This window comes from Pleurodeles waltl, chromosome 4_1 (assembly GCF_031143425.1).
Source record: "Pleurodeles waltl isolate 20211129_DDA chromosome 4_1, aPleWal1.hap1.20221129, whole genome shotgun sequence".
Classification (NCBI taxonomy): Eukaryota; Metazoa; Chordata; class Amphibia; order Caudata; family Salamandridae; genus Pleurodeles; species Pleurodeles waltl.
The window spans coordinates 1,012,564,089-1,012,581,645 of record NC_090442.1 but is presented as its reverse complement, the minus strand read 5'-3'; the positions used below and the strand labels follow the sequence as shown (position 1 = coordinate 1,012,581,645).

Below are 17,557 nucleotides of genomic sequence, written 5' to 3'. Positions count from 1 at the left end.
CAGTAAGGCGTGGAGTCGACCCAGAAGCAGGCTCCAAGGATGGAGGCCTGGAACGACAATGCTCCTTTTCCCTCGTCGTGTCGGCTGACGGACAGGGATGAAGTTGAAGAACACTTGTTCTTCTTCGACTTCTTTTTGTGCTTTCACTTACCCGACCGTCCTGAGGACCTGGAGTGCGGACGTTGAAGAAAGGGGGCTCTGCAACCATTCTTGGGACCTTCCCCTCAACCAAGATCGGAAGTGATGCCCAGATGAGCAAAAGCCTGCAATGAGCTTTAGGGACTGCTTCCAAAAAGCTTTCGGATTCATGGCCCTGCACTCAGAACACGATTTTTGGTCATAGTCTAAACACCACAAGTACACGAGGTGCGGATCCGTCAAGGACATCGCCTGATGACAGGATCTCAGGGCTTGAACCCGGTCCTGTATGACGACATCCTTGTCACACCAGGAATGTAGACACTCAAAAATCTTTGACAAAACATTGAAAAAAAAAGTCAAAAAGTGACTGAGGGGTAGCTCTTCTTCGGATCTGTGCTTGGCTGGCATGGAAAGAAAAGAACTGACAGCGCGCCGGGGAGGCGCCTATATAGGTCCCACAACATCATATCTGGCGCACACGATGCAAACAATGGACACAGGGCCAACCAACACCACCTAACAGAGCACAAGGGTGCTGCTCGAGAAAAAGCTCCAGATTCAGACTGATGCCTGGGTGAAATTGTAAGGTAAGGAATCTGCAACTAGAAGTCTCTATCAGATACACTTTTTTGCAACTGACAAATCCATGAAGCTTGTTATATGTGAAGAAAATCGAAATCTGTTAGGCCGTTACTATTTCTTCTCATTGAGAGCTTTACAACATATATTCTACCATCATGTGATACCCTCTTACTGTGGAATCACATCTTCACATAGCGAAGGCCTTAAACATCATCAAAACATAAAACCTATTAATTTTAGGGTGAAGTAAAAGTATATGTAAAAGCCACGTATAATACTGAATTATCCTATGAAGCAACAATAGCATGCAACTGATAATAAACAGTGAAATACACTTTGAAAATAACTTAAAATTAATTTTGGAACAACAAATGCCCGAGTCTGAGAAGTGCTTATTGCATAAAACAATTTGGGTTACCCATGCCAACAGGTGACTGAGGAATCAGAACCATTAACTCTGCCTACTAACTCGTTGGCAAGTTAACAAACTAAAGCATTGAGAGGTTCCACCAAACACTACAACGGTAGAAATCTAAACTACTTTTGTTTAAGGCTGTGTTAATCTGCTTTCAGTGAATGTCCAATATCTTTCTACTCCCACACACACATCACATAAAACGAAAATAAGTAATTACCTGTTCGGCATTACTAAGCTTCAGATGGGCAGCTGCCTCATCTTTCGTGAGCAGGATGCAGTTCCATGGAGTCCATTCCAAGTACTTATTCCACCTGACTATGGCCAAATCAAAGAGATCGTCCCAAGAACTGAGAATTGACTGTGCAGCCCAAATATTCTCAACCAGGTACTGGATATCCTGCTCCTGTGGTGTCAAGTCAAGAAAGGAGAATCGTGATGCACTGAAAGCAGGTATATTGGCAATAAGAATAGTAATTTTAAACTATACATATATTAAATTAATGTGCAGAGGCACAAAATGTTTGTTTCTGTGGCAACATGATTACATTAAAATATGGGGAGAGGTCAAAAGAACACAGCAAATCTATAGAATGCACATCAGATGGCAATGCATTTGCTCATGGCCTATTTCTATATGAGACACACTTACTAAGTTGCCAGGGAACACAAGGGGCAATGCAGAAGCAAAATGGAAATGTGCAGTGCGCATGTGTCTGGTGGTATGTATCCATACACAAAATGGCACAAGGGTAAATTACAAAAAACACAAACCCAAGAAAGTAATATTTGTCTTAGAATACGAGCTGCACACTGGAAACACCAGGAAATAGAGATATGCAAATAGCTACAAACTCCACAAAGGACAACAATGGCATCAGGTGTAAAGATTAACAAAAGGAGACAAGTGTGTACAAACATCACAAATGACAGCAGCAGTTGCAGGATTAAAGAAAAATATGCTACAAGTGAATACTAACATCAGAAGCCAACACGTAAAAAGTAAAGAATAGGAGAAAAAGGCAAGTGCCACCATAACCATCACAAAGGACAGCAAAGGAGACAGGACTAAAGGATAAGAGAATGAGGCGAGTGATTACTGAATCACAAAGAAAAGCACCACTATTTGATGCAAAGAATAAGTGAATAGGGCAAGAGATCATTACCAACCCAAAGGATAGCATAAAAGACATAGGCCCTCATTCCAACCCTGGCGGTCATAGACCGCCAGGGTGGCTGTCCATGGAAGCACCGCCAACAGGCTGGCGGTGCTTCATGTGGTCCAGCCGGGTCCGGCGGTTTCCCGCCGGATTAGCCCCGGCTGGGAGAATCCTCCATGGCGGCGCTGCAAGCAGCGCCGCCATGGGGATTCCGACCCCCTTCCCGCCAGCCTGTTTCTGGCGGTTTTCACCACCAAAAACAGGATGGCAGGAACAGGTGTCCTGGGGCCCCTGGGGGCCCCTGCACTGCCCATGCCAATGGCATGGGCAGTGCAGGGGCCCCCTAACAGGGCCCCAGCATGATTTTCACTGTCTGCATAGCAAACAGTGAAAATCGCAACGGGTGCAACTGCACCCGTCGCACCCCTGCAACACCGCCGGCTCCATTCGGAGCCGGCTTCTTTGTTGCAGGGCCTTTCCCGCTGGGCCGGCGGGCACTCTCTTGGCGGGCGCCCGCCAGCCCAGCGGGAAAGTCTGAATGGCCCCCACGGTCTTTTGACCGCGGAGCGGTCATTTGGCGGCGTAAGTTTGGCGGGAGGCGACCGCCGCCCGCCAAACTTAGAATGACCCCCATAGAAATAGAATAAGAGAAACAGGCAAGTAAAAAAGAGAGAGGCATGTCTTTAAAACACCCCAAAGGTCAGTAGAAGTGGCAAGACTAAAGAATAAGAGAAGTGCAAAGGATTACAAACGCCACAAATAAAAGCACTAATGGTAGACATAAAGAGTAAGAGACAAGTACAAGAGATCACTACCATCCTACCATCACAAAGGACAGCAATAGTTGGAGGTATACACCATAGGAGAGATAGAGAAAAATCAGGTGTTTATTGACACCACTCAGGACAGCAACAAGGGAAGGAGAAATTATTGAAATGAAGAGGGCTATGATTTGTATGCTTTATGTCTCAATGCTTTCAAATCAAAATATAGTTGACACATAAGAAAAAATGCATAACCCAGTTTACTATAATAGAAATGTAAGAGATAAAGGCAACGTTCAGCAGAATGTCAGACGCAGAGAGTGGCAAACTAGGCCTAAGAGAAACAGTGCCACTGCGGTTGTCAGCAGACTAGGTTTTTATACTTCCTAGCTCCCAATGAAGTGCGAATGTGCATAAAGGGCAAATATGTACCTCTTGTAGTTACACCTGTTCCTTCCTTCAGAAAGGTGGTAGAGGATTTAGGTGTGGGGGTGATGTGGCACCTATTTAGCAGGGTCCATTGCAGCTGCCCTAACAAGCTAAACATATCTTCTATCAGACTACTGCAAAGAAGGTGTCACCCGTACAGAAGACCATGGGGAGTGTGAAAGAGATCATGAAGTGGGTGACTACTGATTTTGCACCAAGTGGGGTCACAGAAAGACAGGGCAGAGTAAGATGGATAAACATGTGACACAATGTGCCATAGTTAAAATGTTGGTGGTGTGGGTAGGATTGATTTCCAACAGCAGTCATGCCTGCAGCTCATACCACGCAGTAATGACACTACCGAAATAATATCGATTTTGGCGAAAACAAACATTATAATAAGCATTTGCAATGCAACAGGTCTCGCGTTTGCTCGGGTTAGAGCTATTAGTGTTGTAAACTCTTAACCGGGCTTTTCTTGCCACACAAATTGAAAATAAAAAAAAACAATTGCGCTATGTAAAATGCATTGCGATCACGCTGAAATTGAAAAACAAAAAAACGAATGTGATTGCACTATGTAAAACCCAGCGTGATCGCACTACGTGGAAAATAAAAAGATAAAGTAGTCCAGAAGCTATGCTGAAAACATGGAGCCTCGTATGTTTTCAGTAGTTGGCCGGTGCGCTTGAGGAGAGCTAAACACCAGAAAAGGCATGACGTATGCATGCCTTTCACTAATGAAATCAAGCGGATTTTAAAAGGCAAGCCCACGAACCGATGAAAGTGACAGGCGTGAACTGGGCATGGTTAAATCACAAAGAGAGATTACAACAGGGACGGAGCGCTCAACCCTAAAAACATGGGCTTGTGAGAGTTGTTGGTAACAACATGCCACACTGTCTTTGCGTTGAAAAAGATCCAAATTCAGCACACCTGTACACTACCAACGAAAAAGGACAGCAGCCAATCTACATTAACCAAACAAAAAACTACATATCCCAACAATGCTGGTAGTCTATAATGCTCAATCCTAGGCCTGCTCTCCATATAAATGTCTCTGCCTCCTTAGTCCTTCCTCTTTCTTTGCTGCTTGCCGCCAAAGCTAAGTACTCCATTAAATTATTTAGATTGCTAATATAAAAGATTGCCCGTGTGTTTAACTTTAATTACGGCTATGAGCAGGAGCGGGGATTGAGCGGCGCTTAACTGGGGAATCTCTTTCTCCTATAGATCACACACGCTGTCGAGCTCTCACTTTGGCGACCCCTTCTTCCTTCTTCGGTTCGGCCGCGTTGAGTGCTGACGGTTTTATTGCATGATTTTGGCTTTTTGGAGCGACTGTGTGGTGCACTCTATTTTTTCCCCTTTGGCGTGTGTGTAGGTGCCCTCCTTGGGAGGCCATGCAAGTGCTCGCAACAAGAGGACTCTGTCCTCTTTCTATTTCCACAGACACATGTGCGTGAGATGATCTCCCACATCGTTGCATTTCAGAGATTGCCTCAAGTGCAGCGCTTCGTCTAAAGTGTGCATAATCCCCTTAGAACGCCCGAGGCAGCACATAAACAGAGAATGGCTTTGTCCTAGGGAAAAGTTGGGCAGGTGCTCCCTCCACACTGCCTTTGGCCATGTTTGAGAGGTATATCTCTCATTTGATTAGGAGTTTCTCCTGTTTTTGACTTGCCAGGGCTTTTTTTCCTCCCCTTGTTGGAACTCCTCCACCTCCTCTTGCCTTCTGGAATGGCGTATTACGCAGAAAAGGACGTATATTTACAAGAAGAGGAAGAAGTGCTCTCTGAACTCTGTTGAGGTACGGACAGGTAGAATTGATGGGGCGTCCCCCAACCAAGACACTGAATAGAGACAGTCAGCCTTCTGATGTGGGCCTTGCCCCAAGAGCCTCAATGGGGACTATTTCCTCAGCAGAAATGTTTTCACAGATGGCTTCATCGGTCCTCAAAGATCATGAATATGGACATGGAGTTTCTCTTGATCCTTCTGGCCCATATTTGACTTTTGCTCCTCCACGCACTAAGGCATCTCACTCCTCTGCTTCAACGGCTTCTCCCTCAGACCAAGTGTTAGACGATACCAAACAGTCTCGCAAATAAAAACGTAAGACCCATCATACCATGGCTGACACTGTGGTTCAAAGGAACCTATTTGTTCATCCTGAAAATATACTTAACCCAAGATCTACAGAATGGATGCCCTCGGTCGAGGTTGCGTATTATGTGCAAGAGAGGTTACGCAAACGTTTCTACAAGGACGTGCGTAATACTTTATGTTCAGAATGTCCTCGTCCCTCGTTACTCAGCAAAGTTGGTGATACCCTGGACCTGGACCCTAGTATGGCCACATTCCTCAAACAAATCGCGAAAGACGCTAAGAAAGTTCTGGATAGGGCCTGGAGAGGTTGCCAGGACAAACGCTTGGATAATTCAAGGCCCATTACCAAGATCCTGGAACTGGCAGTGCAGGCAAAAGACTCCAGTACCCTATTGGACTCTGAGGCCATTCTAGAATGGGAAAAGAGAGCAATATGCCTCCGAGAGAACGCAAACTGTGCCATGTCCACGGAATGGAGGAAATCCTTCCTAATGAGAATAAACCCTAAAATGGCTGAGATGGCTCCTTCAGAACCTGGAACCCTAGCAAACGGTCTGCTTTTCGGAGACAAATTTGTGAAAGATCTGGGCAAATATGTCTCCACTTTCTTCACTCTTGACAAAGCCCAGACCTCTATGAAGAAGTTGTTTCGCAGAGGCCTTTTTACCAGGGCCGGATGAAATCGAGGCCAAGCGCCAGGCCGAGGTTTCTATCAGACCTCCACAGGTTACTCCCAGAGGGGGCGCAGCTCCTTTCAATCAACCTCAGGATTCTACCCTTTCCGAAACAGGAGAAGCTGTGGTCGTGCCCACAGAGGTGGTGGGAGAAGTGGCTTCAGCTCCACAGACGTCACTGCATCAAGTGAGAGTAACCACCTTTTAAGAGGTTATTCTAAGGGGGAGGTTTAAATGGCATCTAGCTGCCTGGGATTGTATTTCTCAAGATCCGTGGATTTGAAGAACAGTTCAAGGTTACAGGATGGAGCTTTACTCCTCTCCCAAACAAGACATTGCCCACCTTCCTGTTTGTTTTTCCCAGTCAGAGAGCAGTTTCGTAGACGACTAAATAATTTCACTGCTTCACAAACAAGCAATATTCAAGCTGGACCCTCACCCAACAGCTTTTCGTCAGCACAAACATTCTGGTGCAGAAAAAAAGGTGGGGGTTATCGTTTAGTGCTAAACTTAAAGATGTTCAACTCATCGATAGTGTACCACCATTTCAAGATGGAGGGTGTCCATCTTCTAAGAGATCTCTTACACGAAAGAGACTGGCTTATCCGGCTAGATCTCAAAGATGCTTATTTAACAGAGCCGGTTTTCAATCCACATTGTTGTTTTCTTCAAATTTGTTGGCGAAACCAATGGTACGAGTTCACTGTCCGTCCCTTCGGACTGTCATCAGCCCCTTGGTGCTTCACCAAACTGCTAAGACCGGTGGTGCAAAATCTATCTCAACGACATTTTAATCATGGCCCAAACCAGAGAACTGGTTTTATTGCACCTTTCTTGGACTATTCAGATTCTGCAAGGTCTGGGGTTTCTGATAAACTCCGACAAGTCAATCATGAATCCCTCTCAATGCATAGAATTCTTGGGTTTCCAAGTAGATTCCATCAAAGCGCAGTTGAAATTAGTGAAACGAGCCTTAATAGAATTGAACATTTTTTACGTGATAGCTAGAAAAGATTTTATTGTGTGGACACACATTATTGTGTACTGATTTTATGACATATTAAAAGTTTGAGAAATTTGTGCAAAGATGACACAGACGAGATATATTTTAACTTCTGTCTATATTTTCAGCAGGTGTTCATCAGAACTTTGGTTTGCATGAATAGCATTCCCATTTTTGCCTGGGTTCATGAAAGAGTTATATTAAAACTAGCTTGCCTTACAACTAAAAAGAGTTATATTAAAATTAGCAAGCCTTACAACAAGTGTGGACTCAGTGTTATGAAATCATTTAACCAAGCAACTCTTTTTTATAAGATCTAGATCCCAAATATTTCAGTAGTCTTACCTAGTGACCTTCACCCAACCCATGGTCTGGGCTATGGAAGAGCAGATGGATGCTTGAAAGAAGGGAATGCAAGGAGCAAGCAGCAGGTATGTGTAACTGAAACAGCTCACCTCCATATCTGAGGGGCTTTATAACGGACATCAAAAGCCCACAGGAAAAGTTAATGGAATTAACAAAACATGGCCATGAAAAAGCCTTCGAAGGTTCTCATGGGAGATGGGTAAGGAAGAAGGAGGCCAAAACCCCAACAACTCAGACATATACTGATATAGTCAAATCAGTTGTAGCCATCCCAAATAACTGAATCGAATTGGATGTCTCTGAACACACCACAAATGTATACCCAACGTGGACGTCATTTAGGGGCCACCAGGTTGGCTTGCCCCATTCGACCCCTGGCCCTGATTTTGCGACCCCTGACCTCAGAGGTGGCAAAATCAGTGCCAGGAAGACAGTTGAAGCTTGTCCTTACGTCTCAGCTGGGGCTCGACTTTGTTTTCTCTCCTTTTTTTATTACATTAATAGTGAATAATGAACACTATTCACTATTAGTGTAATAAAAATTGATGAACAATTAACTGAATTTGCCCTTCCCTGGCAGTTGAGGTAAGTAAAAGATGCTTTTAAATGTATGTTGTGTGCATGCTTGCGGGTTAGTGTGTGTTACACATGAGAGAGAGCGTGTAAGTGTGAGCATGTGAGTGGAGTTGAAGTTCTAAGGGCGTGTGATGCCACATCCTGCTACCCCTGGCATTTTGGTGAATTGACGTTCACGATACCAGCCCAAAATGTCCTCACAATCCCAGGCATAATGAGAGGTGAAAAATTCCTCAAACGTTCGCAAGCAACTAGCCTGTGAAGTTGAGGTATTGAGGCACACGAAAAAGGAAATGTGCATTCTAACTGAGTCTCAAAAGCTGAAACGTCCAAAGAAGAGCACTTCAGACTCCCAAATACCACCCCCAAATAGGTTTATAAAACCTGCACCTACCAGACATTGTAGATGCTTCACTCTGAACAAACGTAAATAATCTCCTCGGTACCAACTAACAGATCGTGCCCCATGCCCCAGCAAGGCGCCCATAATAATAGCATCAAGGGAATGCAAAATGCCTCGACGAGTACCAATCGAGAACCCAAAGCCACAGAAGCTGAAGAGGCAAACGCCACGGATTACTAAACAGTTACATGGAGGTCAGGTGAAGAGAAAACATTAAACAAAAAGCTTCCCTGAGGTAAGCAACCTTGTTGCATAGTAATAGAAACCAATAGTAAAAAACCTAATCCAAGATCTTTTTCAAGACAAGAGAGACTTGAGTTCAAAAGAGCCATGGACCGTCAGGAGGGAACCCCCCTGAAATGCTTGGGAATTAATGGGTGGCACAAGGAAAGGCTGGTTTGAAGGTTCTTTTGTCAGAGCACCTACAATTCCTGCGGCGACTTTCAGTCACAAGGCAGGATACTCCTAATGGCTGCACGGTCGATGCATGTGGCTAAGGCGGGTTAGTGGAAACCCAGGGCCTTGCAAGGATCTCTAGTAAAAAAAGCTTTTGGAGATTCCGATACCATCAAAAATAAGTTGGGAAATTTCGATACCATATAGGATATATTTGCCAAAAGCCAGGTGGCTCTTAACACTTAACACAGACTCCATTATCTGGTCCTTCTACTATGCCTGCCCTTCCATTATCCATGAAGAAAAAATGATTCCTACATACAGACCCACCACACTCTCATACCTTGCTCCCACATAGTCTTCTAAATAGTTAGACCATCAGGTTGCGCACTCGTTTCACCCCAGGTAGATTTTAACTCTAGGAATCCCAACCACCCTGGCTCAAAACTATGACCGTAAACCGATTCTGGAACTTATTCTGTGGCATCAGGAGGGTTAAGTGATTGGGTGAGACAACCATGCCACCATAACCCAGACACTGAGCAAAGAGCACAAAAAAGGATGGGCTACTGAAGAGCCATGCATTGTGTGCTAATGTGTTGGGTGAGGTGATGCATGTTGCGTGAAACGTGGTGGTGTATTCTATAGAGCGACATGTGTGTGGTGCACAGGAATGTGCTTTGTTATTTGTCACATTCTGTCTTAGTGGAGTGTTGTTTGTTAATCTGTTGGTGTTACAGTGTTTTGTGTGGTTTTATAGCATGCATTTTTGGACTATGTACAGTGGGCTATTTCTTGATGAAGGGTTGGGGGAACAAGTTAACTTTCCTACTCATACAACAATACGTCCCCATTGCTGAAAGAACCACCTAAGTGCACAAGTGAGTGAGGGCACTACTCATAGGAAAAACGAGTCACACACACACTGAAAGTGTACTATCTACTGAGTGATTTCTAGTACATTTACCAAAGCACCCAGATTTTAATGTGCAGTATAAGTGGTTCATCGAAATTACACACCAGCAACAAATGCAATCCGAATCAAATATTTAGTTTATCTAAAGAGCTAAATAATTATTCCATCTTCAAGAAGGAGTATGGAAAAAAGCCAAACGTGCTCGAAAAACGCTAAAGCTGCGATCTCTGAGTAACTGATTAAATAAACGCACACATGGTTAAAACAATGCCTGCACCAAATTCAATACTAATGGAAAAGTAAAAGGAATGCCTGTCAGGGTATCAAAAGCAAGCAGTTTAAGAGTTGATGGGACTATTTCAAGTTGAAGGTAAACCATGGAGCTGAGACCCATTGCCATAAGGAAGAAAATCTTGCCAAAAGGAGTTAGTATCTTGCTGTGATTGACCCTCAACTCAAGAATCAATTTGATATTTTGTACCTGCAACAAGAAAGCAATATTGGCATCATCTTCGTAATCTGCCTCTGATTTTTTGAGCTGCTTGAGGAGCAATCTGTACTTTGAAAGGTCTTCTCGTCTACGCGCTCGATTGTCCAGCTTGGCACACTGACGACACCGATCCACAGTGCGAGCATTAATCGAAAGAGTGAATTCTGTGGATGGTAAGTAGCTTTTGCAACCGGGGCAGAAGTAAATGTTTTTGGACAGTATTGTCGGGTCTTGTGGCACCTGTAAAGACAAAATAAATGAAAAACATGTTTAAAGACAAAATTGACCAATGGTTGAAGTGTATTTGGGGTTTCACTAACATTTGGTATTTTTAATATCAACGCTACACTTCAGTAGCATTTACTATTATTTACAAAAGTCAAAATGAAATGTCAATCCTGTTCCAGTTAGTACCATACTACATAGAGCTGTACTATAGTCCTTCGTTCATGAAGGAGAACATGGAGTAGCAATATATTAATCAATGGCTCTTCTCTGTATAGAGGGCATGATGAAATAAAATCAATAAAGGAAGCAGCCTAGCACAGCCAATCACTTCACCTATGCACCCAAGTGAAATGCTCCTCCTCTTCCATAAAAAAGGAATTGAATCGAGCATGGCATCAATCGATATTATGTTTCTGCTACATTTGAAAACTACCATCAACCCAGCTACTATCTGTTAAATTTTGAACATATTTCCTAAAACAGTGACATCTTAAACTTAAAATGAAAATGTTTTTGTATGTTTTAACACTATAAAATTTACAGCTTAGCTCTGAGCCTTTTTTCTGAAGTGCAAATGAATAAATCCTTTTAGAAGGTATTATTTGTCTTTGATTATAATGTGGCATTCAAAGCCCATCTGCATCTACCCTGTCACTGCCCAGGCTGTCCATGTCCCTATGTGTGCTGTCTGTATAATGCACCACAGGCAATGCTGGTAGAACAACAAAATGCATAGGAAGCATAAGATGTCACAAAGCAGCTGCATCCTCTCAGGTGTTATGTGCTGAGAGACTTCCTAGAAGTTGGCACACGAGTGGTTCTGGTCTTACTTGGCACCTCAATGTAGTCCCACTCTGAGTAGGTCCCTTATGATTACCTAGATGGGTTAATGCACATAGAAAACTGGCACACAGAACAAATATCAGACAAAAGTAATGTGCATTTGTTCACAGGCCCTGAATACCAAGAAACCCAGTTAACCACTGTAGGAAGTTGGCTCTGTATGTGCTATTTCAAAGTAAGGAATAGCATGCACAGAGTCCAAGGGTTCCCCTTAGAGGTAAAATAGTGGTAAAAATAGATAATACTAATGCTCTATTTTGTGGTAGTGTGGTCGAGCAGTAGGCTTATCCAAGGAGTAGTGTTAAGCATTTGTTGTACATACACATAGACAATAAATGAGGTACACACACTCAGAGACAAATCCAGCCAATAGGTTTTTATATAGAAAAATATCTTTTCTTAGTTTATTTTACGAACCACAGGTTCGAATTCTACATGTAATATCTCATTCGAAAGGTATTGCAGGTAAGTACTTTAGAAACTTCAAATCATCAAAATTGCATGTATACTTTTCAAGTTATTCACAAATAGCTGTTTTAAAAGTGGACACTTAGTGCAATTTTCACAGTTCCTAGGGGAGGTAAGTATTTGTTAGGTTAACCAGGTAAGTAAGACACTTACAGGGCTTAGTTCTTGGTCCAAGGTAGCCCACCGTTGGGGGTTCAGAGCAACCCCAAAGTCACCACACCAGCAGCTCAGGGCCGGTCAGGTGCAGAGTTCAAAGTGGTGCCCAAAACGCATAGGCTAGAATGGAGAGAAGGGGGTGCCCCGGTTCCGGTCTGCTTGCAGGTAAGTACCCGCGTCTTCGGAGGGCAGACCAGGGGGGTTTTGTAGGGCACCGGGGGGGACACAAGCCCACACAGAAATTTCACCCTCAGCAGCGCGGGGGCGGCCGGGTGCAGTGTAGAAACAAGCGTCGGGTTGGTAATGGAAGTCAATGGGAGATCTAGGGATCTCTTCAGCGCTGCAGGCAGGCAAGGGGGGGGTTCCTCGGGGAAACCTCCACTTGGTCAAGGGAGAGGGACTCCTGGGGGTCACTCCTCCAGTGAAAGTCCGGTCCTTCAGGTCCTGGGGGCTGCGGGTGCAGGGTCTCTCCCAGGTGTCGGGACTTAGGATTCAAAGAGTCGCGGTCAGGGGAAGCCTCGGGATTCCCTCTGCAGGCGGCGCTGTGGGGGCTCAGGGGGGACAGGTTTTTGTACTCACAGTCTTAGAGTAGTCCTGGGGTCCCTCCTGAGGTGTTGGATCGCCACCAGCCGAGTCGGGGTCGCCGGGTGCAGTGTTGCAAGTCTCACGCCTTTTGCGGGGAGCTTGCAGGGTTCTTTAAAGCTGCTGGAAACAAAGTTGCAGCTTTTCTTGGAGCAGGTCCGCTGTCCTCGGGAGTTTCTTGTCTTTTCGAAGCAGGGGCAGTCCTCAGAGGATGTCGAGGTCGCTGGTCCCTTTGGAAGGCGTCGCTGGAGCAGGATCTTTGGAAGGCAGGAGACAGGCCGGTGAGTTTCTGGAGCCAAGGCAGTTGTCGTCTTCTGGTCTTCCTCTGCAGGGGTTTTCAGCTAGGCAGTCCTTCTTCTTGTAGTTGCAGGAATCTAATTTTCTAGGGTTCAGGGTAGCCCTTAAATACTAAACTTAAGGGCGTGTTTAGGTCTGGGGGGTTAGTAGCCAATGGCTACTAGCCCTGAGGGTGGGTACACCCTCTTTGTGCCTCCTCCCAAGGGGAGGGGGTCACAATCCTAACCCTATTGGGGGAATCCTCCATCTGCAAGATGGAGGATTTCTAAAAGTTAGAGTCACTTCAGCTCAGGACACCTTAGGGGCTGTCCTGACTGGCCAGTGACTCCTCCTTGTTTTTCTCATTATTTTCTCCGGCCTTGCCGCCAAAAGTGGGGCCTGGCCGGAGGGGGCGGGCAACTCCACTAGCTGGAGTGGCCTGCTGGGTTGGCACAAAGGAGGTGAGCCTTTGAGGCTCACCGCCAGGTGTGACAACTCCTGCCTGGGGGAGGTGTTAGCATCTCCACCCAGTGCAGGCTTTGTTACTGGCCTCAGAGTGACAAAGGCACTCTCCCCATGGGGCCAGCAACATGTCTCGGTTTGTGGCAGGCTGCTAAAACTAGTCAGCCTACACAGATAGTCGGTTAAGTTTCAGGGGGCACCTCTAAGGTGCCCTCTGTGGTGTATTTTACAATAAAATGTACACTGGCATCAGTGTGCATTTATTGTGCTGAGAAGTTTGATACCAAACTTCCCAGTTTTCAGTGTAGCCATTATGGTGCTGTGGAGTTCGTGTTTGACAGACTCCCAGACCATATACTCTTATGGCTACCCTGCACTTACAATGTCTAAGGTTTTGCTTAGACACTGTAGGGGTACCAGGCTCATGCACTGGTACCCTCACCTATGGTATAGTGCACCCTGCCTTAGGGCTGTAAGGCCTGCTAGAGGGGTGTCTTACCTATACTGCATAGGCAGTGAGAGGCTGGCATGGCACCCTGAGGGGAGTGCCATGTCGACTTACTCGTTTTGTCCTCACTAGCACACACAAGCTGGCAAGCAGTGTGTCTGTGCTGAGTGAGAGGTCTCCAGGGTGGCATAAGACATGCTGCAGCCCTTAGAGACCTTCCTTGGCATCAGGGCCCTTGGTACCAGAAGTACCAGTTACAAGGGACTTATCTGGATGCCAGGGTCTGCCAATTGTGGATACAAAAGTACAGGTTAGGGAAAGAACACTGGTGCTAGGGCCTGGTTAGCAGGCCTCAGCACACTTTCAATTGTAAACATAGCATCAGCAAAGGCAAAAAGTCAGGGGGCAACCATGCCAAGGAGGCATTTCCTTACACAACCCCCCCCCAAACGAAAGAGGATGAGACTAACCTTTCCCAAGAGAGTCTTCATTTTCTAAGTGGAAGAACCTGGAAAGGCCATCTGCATTGGCATGGGCAGTCCCAGGTCTGTGTTCCACTATAAAGTCCATTCCCTGTAGGGAGATGGACCACCTCAACAGTTTAGGATTTTCACCTTTCATTTGCATCAGCCATTTGAGAGGTCTGTGGTCAGTTTGAACTAGGAAGTGAGTCCCAAAGAGGTATGGTCTCAGCTTCTTCAGGGACCAAACCACAGCAAAGGCCTCCCTCTCAATGGCACTCCAACGCTGCTCCCTGGGGAGTAACCTCCTGCTAATGAAAGCAACAGGCTGGTCAAGGCCATCATCATTTGTTTGGGACAAAACTGCCCCTATCCCATGTTCAGAGGCATCAGTCTGCACAATGAACTGCTTAGAATAATCTGGAGCTTTGAGAACTGGTGCTGAGCACATTGCCTGTTTCAGGGTGTCAAAGGCCTGTTGGCATTCCACAGTCCAGTTTACTTTCTTGGGCATTTTCTTGGAGGTGAGTTCAGTGAGGGCTGTCACAATGGATCCATATCCCTTCACAAACCTCCTGTAGTACCCAGTCAAGCCAAGGAATGCCCTGACTTGAGTCTGGGTTTTTGGAGCTACCCAGTCCAGAATAGTCTGGATCTTGGGTTGGAGTGGCTGAACTTGGCCTCCACCTACAAGGTGTCCCAAGTAAACCACAGTTCCCTGCCCTATCTGGCATTTGGATGCCTTGATAGAGAGGCCTGCAGATTGCAGAGCCTTCAAAACCTTCCTCAGGTGGACCAGGTGATCCTGCCAGGTGGAGCTAAAGACAGCAATATCATCAAGATAAGCTGTGCTAAAGGACTCCAAGCCAGCAAGGACTTGATTCACCAACCTTTGGAAGGTGGCAGGGGCATTCTTTAAACCAAAGGGCATAACAGTAAACTGATAATGCCCATCAGGTGTGGAGAATGCTGTCTTTTCTTTTGCTCCAGGTGCCATTTTTATTTGCCAGTACCCTGCTGTCAAGTCAAAGGTACTTAGAAATTTGGCAGCACCTAATTTATCAATGAGCTCATCAGCTCTTGGAATTGGATGGGCATCTGTCTTGGTGACAGAATTGAGCCCTCTGTAGTCCACACAAAACCTCATCTCTTTCTTTCCATCTTTGGTGTGAGGTTTGGGGACTAAGACCACTGGGCTAGCCCAGGGGCTGTCAGAGCGCTCAATCACTCCCAATTCCAGCATCTTGTGGACTTCCACCTTGATGCTTTCCTTAACATGGTCAGACTGTCTGAAGATTTTGTTCTTGACAGGCATGCTGTCTCCTGTGTCCACATCATGGGTACACAGGTGTGTCTGACCAGGGGTTAGGGAGAAAAGCTCAGGAAACTGTTGTAGGACTCTCCTACAATCAGCCTGCTGTTGGCCAGAGAGGGTGTCTGAGTAGATCACTCCTTCTACTGTGCCATCTTTTGGGTCTGATGACAGAAGATCAGGGAGAGGTTCACTCTCTGCCTCCTGATCCTCATCTGTTACCATCAGCAGATTCACATCAGCCCTGTCATGGAAGAGCTTAAGGCGGTTCACATGGATCACCCTCTTGGGGCTCCTGCTTGTGCCCAGGTCCACCAGGTAGGTGACCTGACTCTTCCTCTCTAGCACTGGGTAAGGGCCACTCCATTTGTCCTGGAGTGCCCTGGGAGCCACAGGCTCCAGAACCCAGACTTTCTGCCCTGGTTGGAACTCAACCAGTGCAGCCTTTTGGTCATACCAAAACTTCTGGAGTTGTTGGCTGGCCTCAAGGTTTTTGGTTGCCTTTTCCATGTACTCTGCCATTCTAGAGCGAAGGCCAAGTACATAGTCCACTATGTCCTGTTTAGGCTCATGGAGAGGTCTTTCCCAGCCTTCTTTAACAAGGGCAAGTGGTCCCCTTACAGGATGACCAAACAGAAGTTCAAAGGGTGAGAATCCTACTCCCTTCTGTGGTACTTCCCTGTAAGCGAAAAGCAGACATGGCAGGAGGACATCCCATCTCCTTTTGAGTTTTTCTGGGAGCCCCATGATCATGCCTTTTAATGTCTTGTTGAATCTCTCAACTAAGCCATTAGTTTGTGGATGGTAGGGTGTAGTGAATTTATAAGTCACTCCACACTCATTCCACATGTGCTTTAGGTATGCTGACATGAAGTTGGTACCTCTGTCAGACACCACCTCCTTAGGGAAACCCACTCTGGTAAAGATACCAATGAGGGCCTTGGCTACTGCAGGGGCAGTAGTCGACCTAAGGGGAATAGCTTCAGGATACCTGGTAGCATGATCCACTACTACCAGGATATACATATTTCCTGAGGCTGTGGGAGGTTCTAGTGGACCAACTATGTCCACACCCACTCTTTCAAAGGGCACCCCCACCACAGGAAGTGGAATGAGGGGGGCCTTTGGATGCCCACCTGTCTTACCACTGGCTTGACAGGTGGGGCAGGAGAGGCAAAACTCCTTAACCATGTTGGACATGTTGGGCCAGTAGAAGTGGTTGACTAACCTCTCCCACGTCTTGGTTTGTCCCAAATGTCCAGCAAGGGGAATGTCATGGGCCAATGTTAGGATGAACTCTCTGAACAGCTGAGGCACTACCACTCTCCTAGTGGCACCAGGTTTGGGGTCTCTGGCCTCAGTGTACAGGAGCCCATCTTCCCAATAGACCCTATGTGTTCCATTTTTCTTGCCTTTGGACTCTTCAGCAGCTTGCTGCCTAAGGCCTTCAAGAGAGGGACAGGTTTCTTGTCCCTTACACAGCTCTTCCCTTGAGGGTCCCCCTGGGCCCAAGAGCTCAACCTGATAAGGTTCAAGCTCCAAAGGCTCAGTTCCCTCAGAGGGCAGAACTTCTTCCTGAGAAGAGAGGTTCCCTTTCTTTTGCTGTGTTGCAGTTGGTTTCCCAACTGACTTTCCTTTTCTCTTGGTAGGCTGGGCCATTCTTCCAGACTCCAGCTCTACTTGTTCACCCTGTGCCTTGCATTGTGCTCTGGTTTTCACACACACCAGTTCAGGGATACCCAGCATTGCTGCATGGGTTTTTAGTTCTACCTCAGCCCATGCTGAGGACTCCAGGTCATTTCCAAGCAGACAGTCCACTGGGATATTTGAGGAGACCACCACCTGTTTCAGGCCATTGACCCCTCCCCATTCTAAAGTAACCATTGCCATGGGATGT

General features: G+C 46.0%; 1 protein-coding gene across 1 annotated transcript in view; it reads right to left on the bottom strand.

Annotated features, from left to right (window-relative positions):
* The window catches only part of IQUB (IQ motif and ubiquitin domain containing), a 256,750-nt gene that overhangs the window by 21,016 nt on the left and 218,177 nt on the right, over window positions 1–17,557 (bottom strand). The window contains exons 11-12 of the mRNA XM_069229884.1: window positions 10,416–10,664; window positions 1,359–1,544 (exon numbers count right to left, since the gene is read on the bottom strand). Coding sequence (XP_069085985.1) covers window positions 1,359–1,544; window positions 10,416–10,664 — 435 coding nt within the window. The remainder of the gene's footprint in view (window positions 1–1,358; window positions 1,545–10,415; window positions 10,665–17,557) is intronic.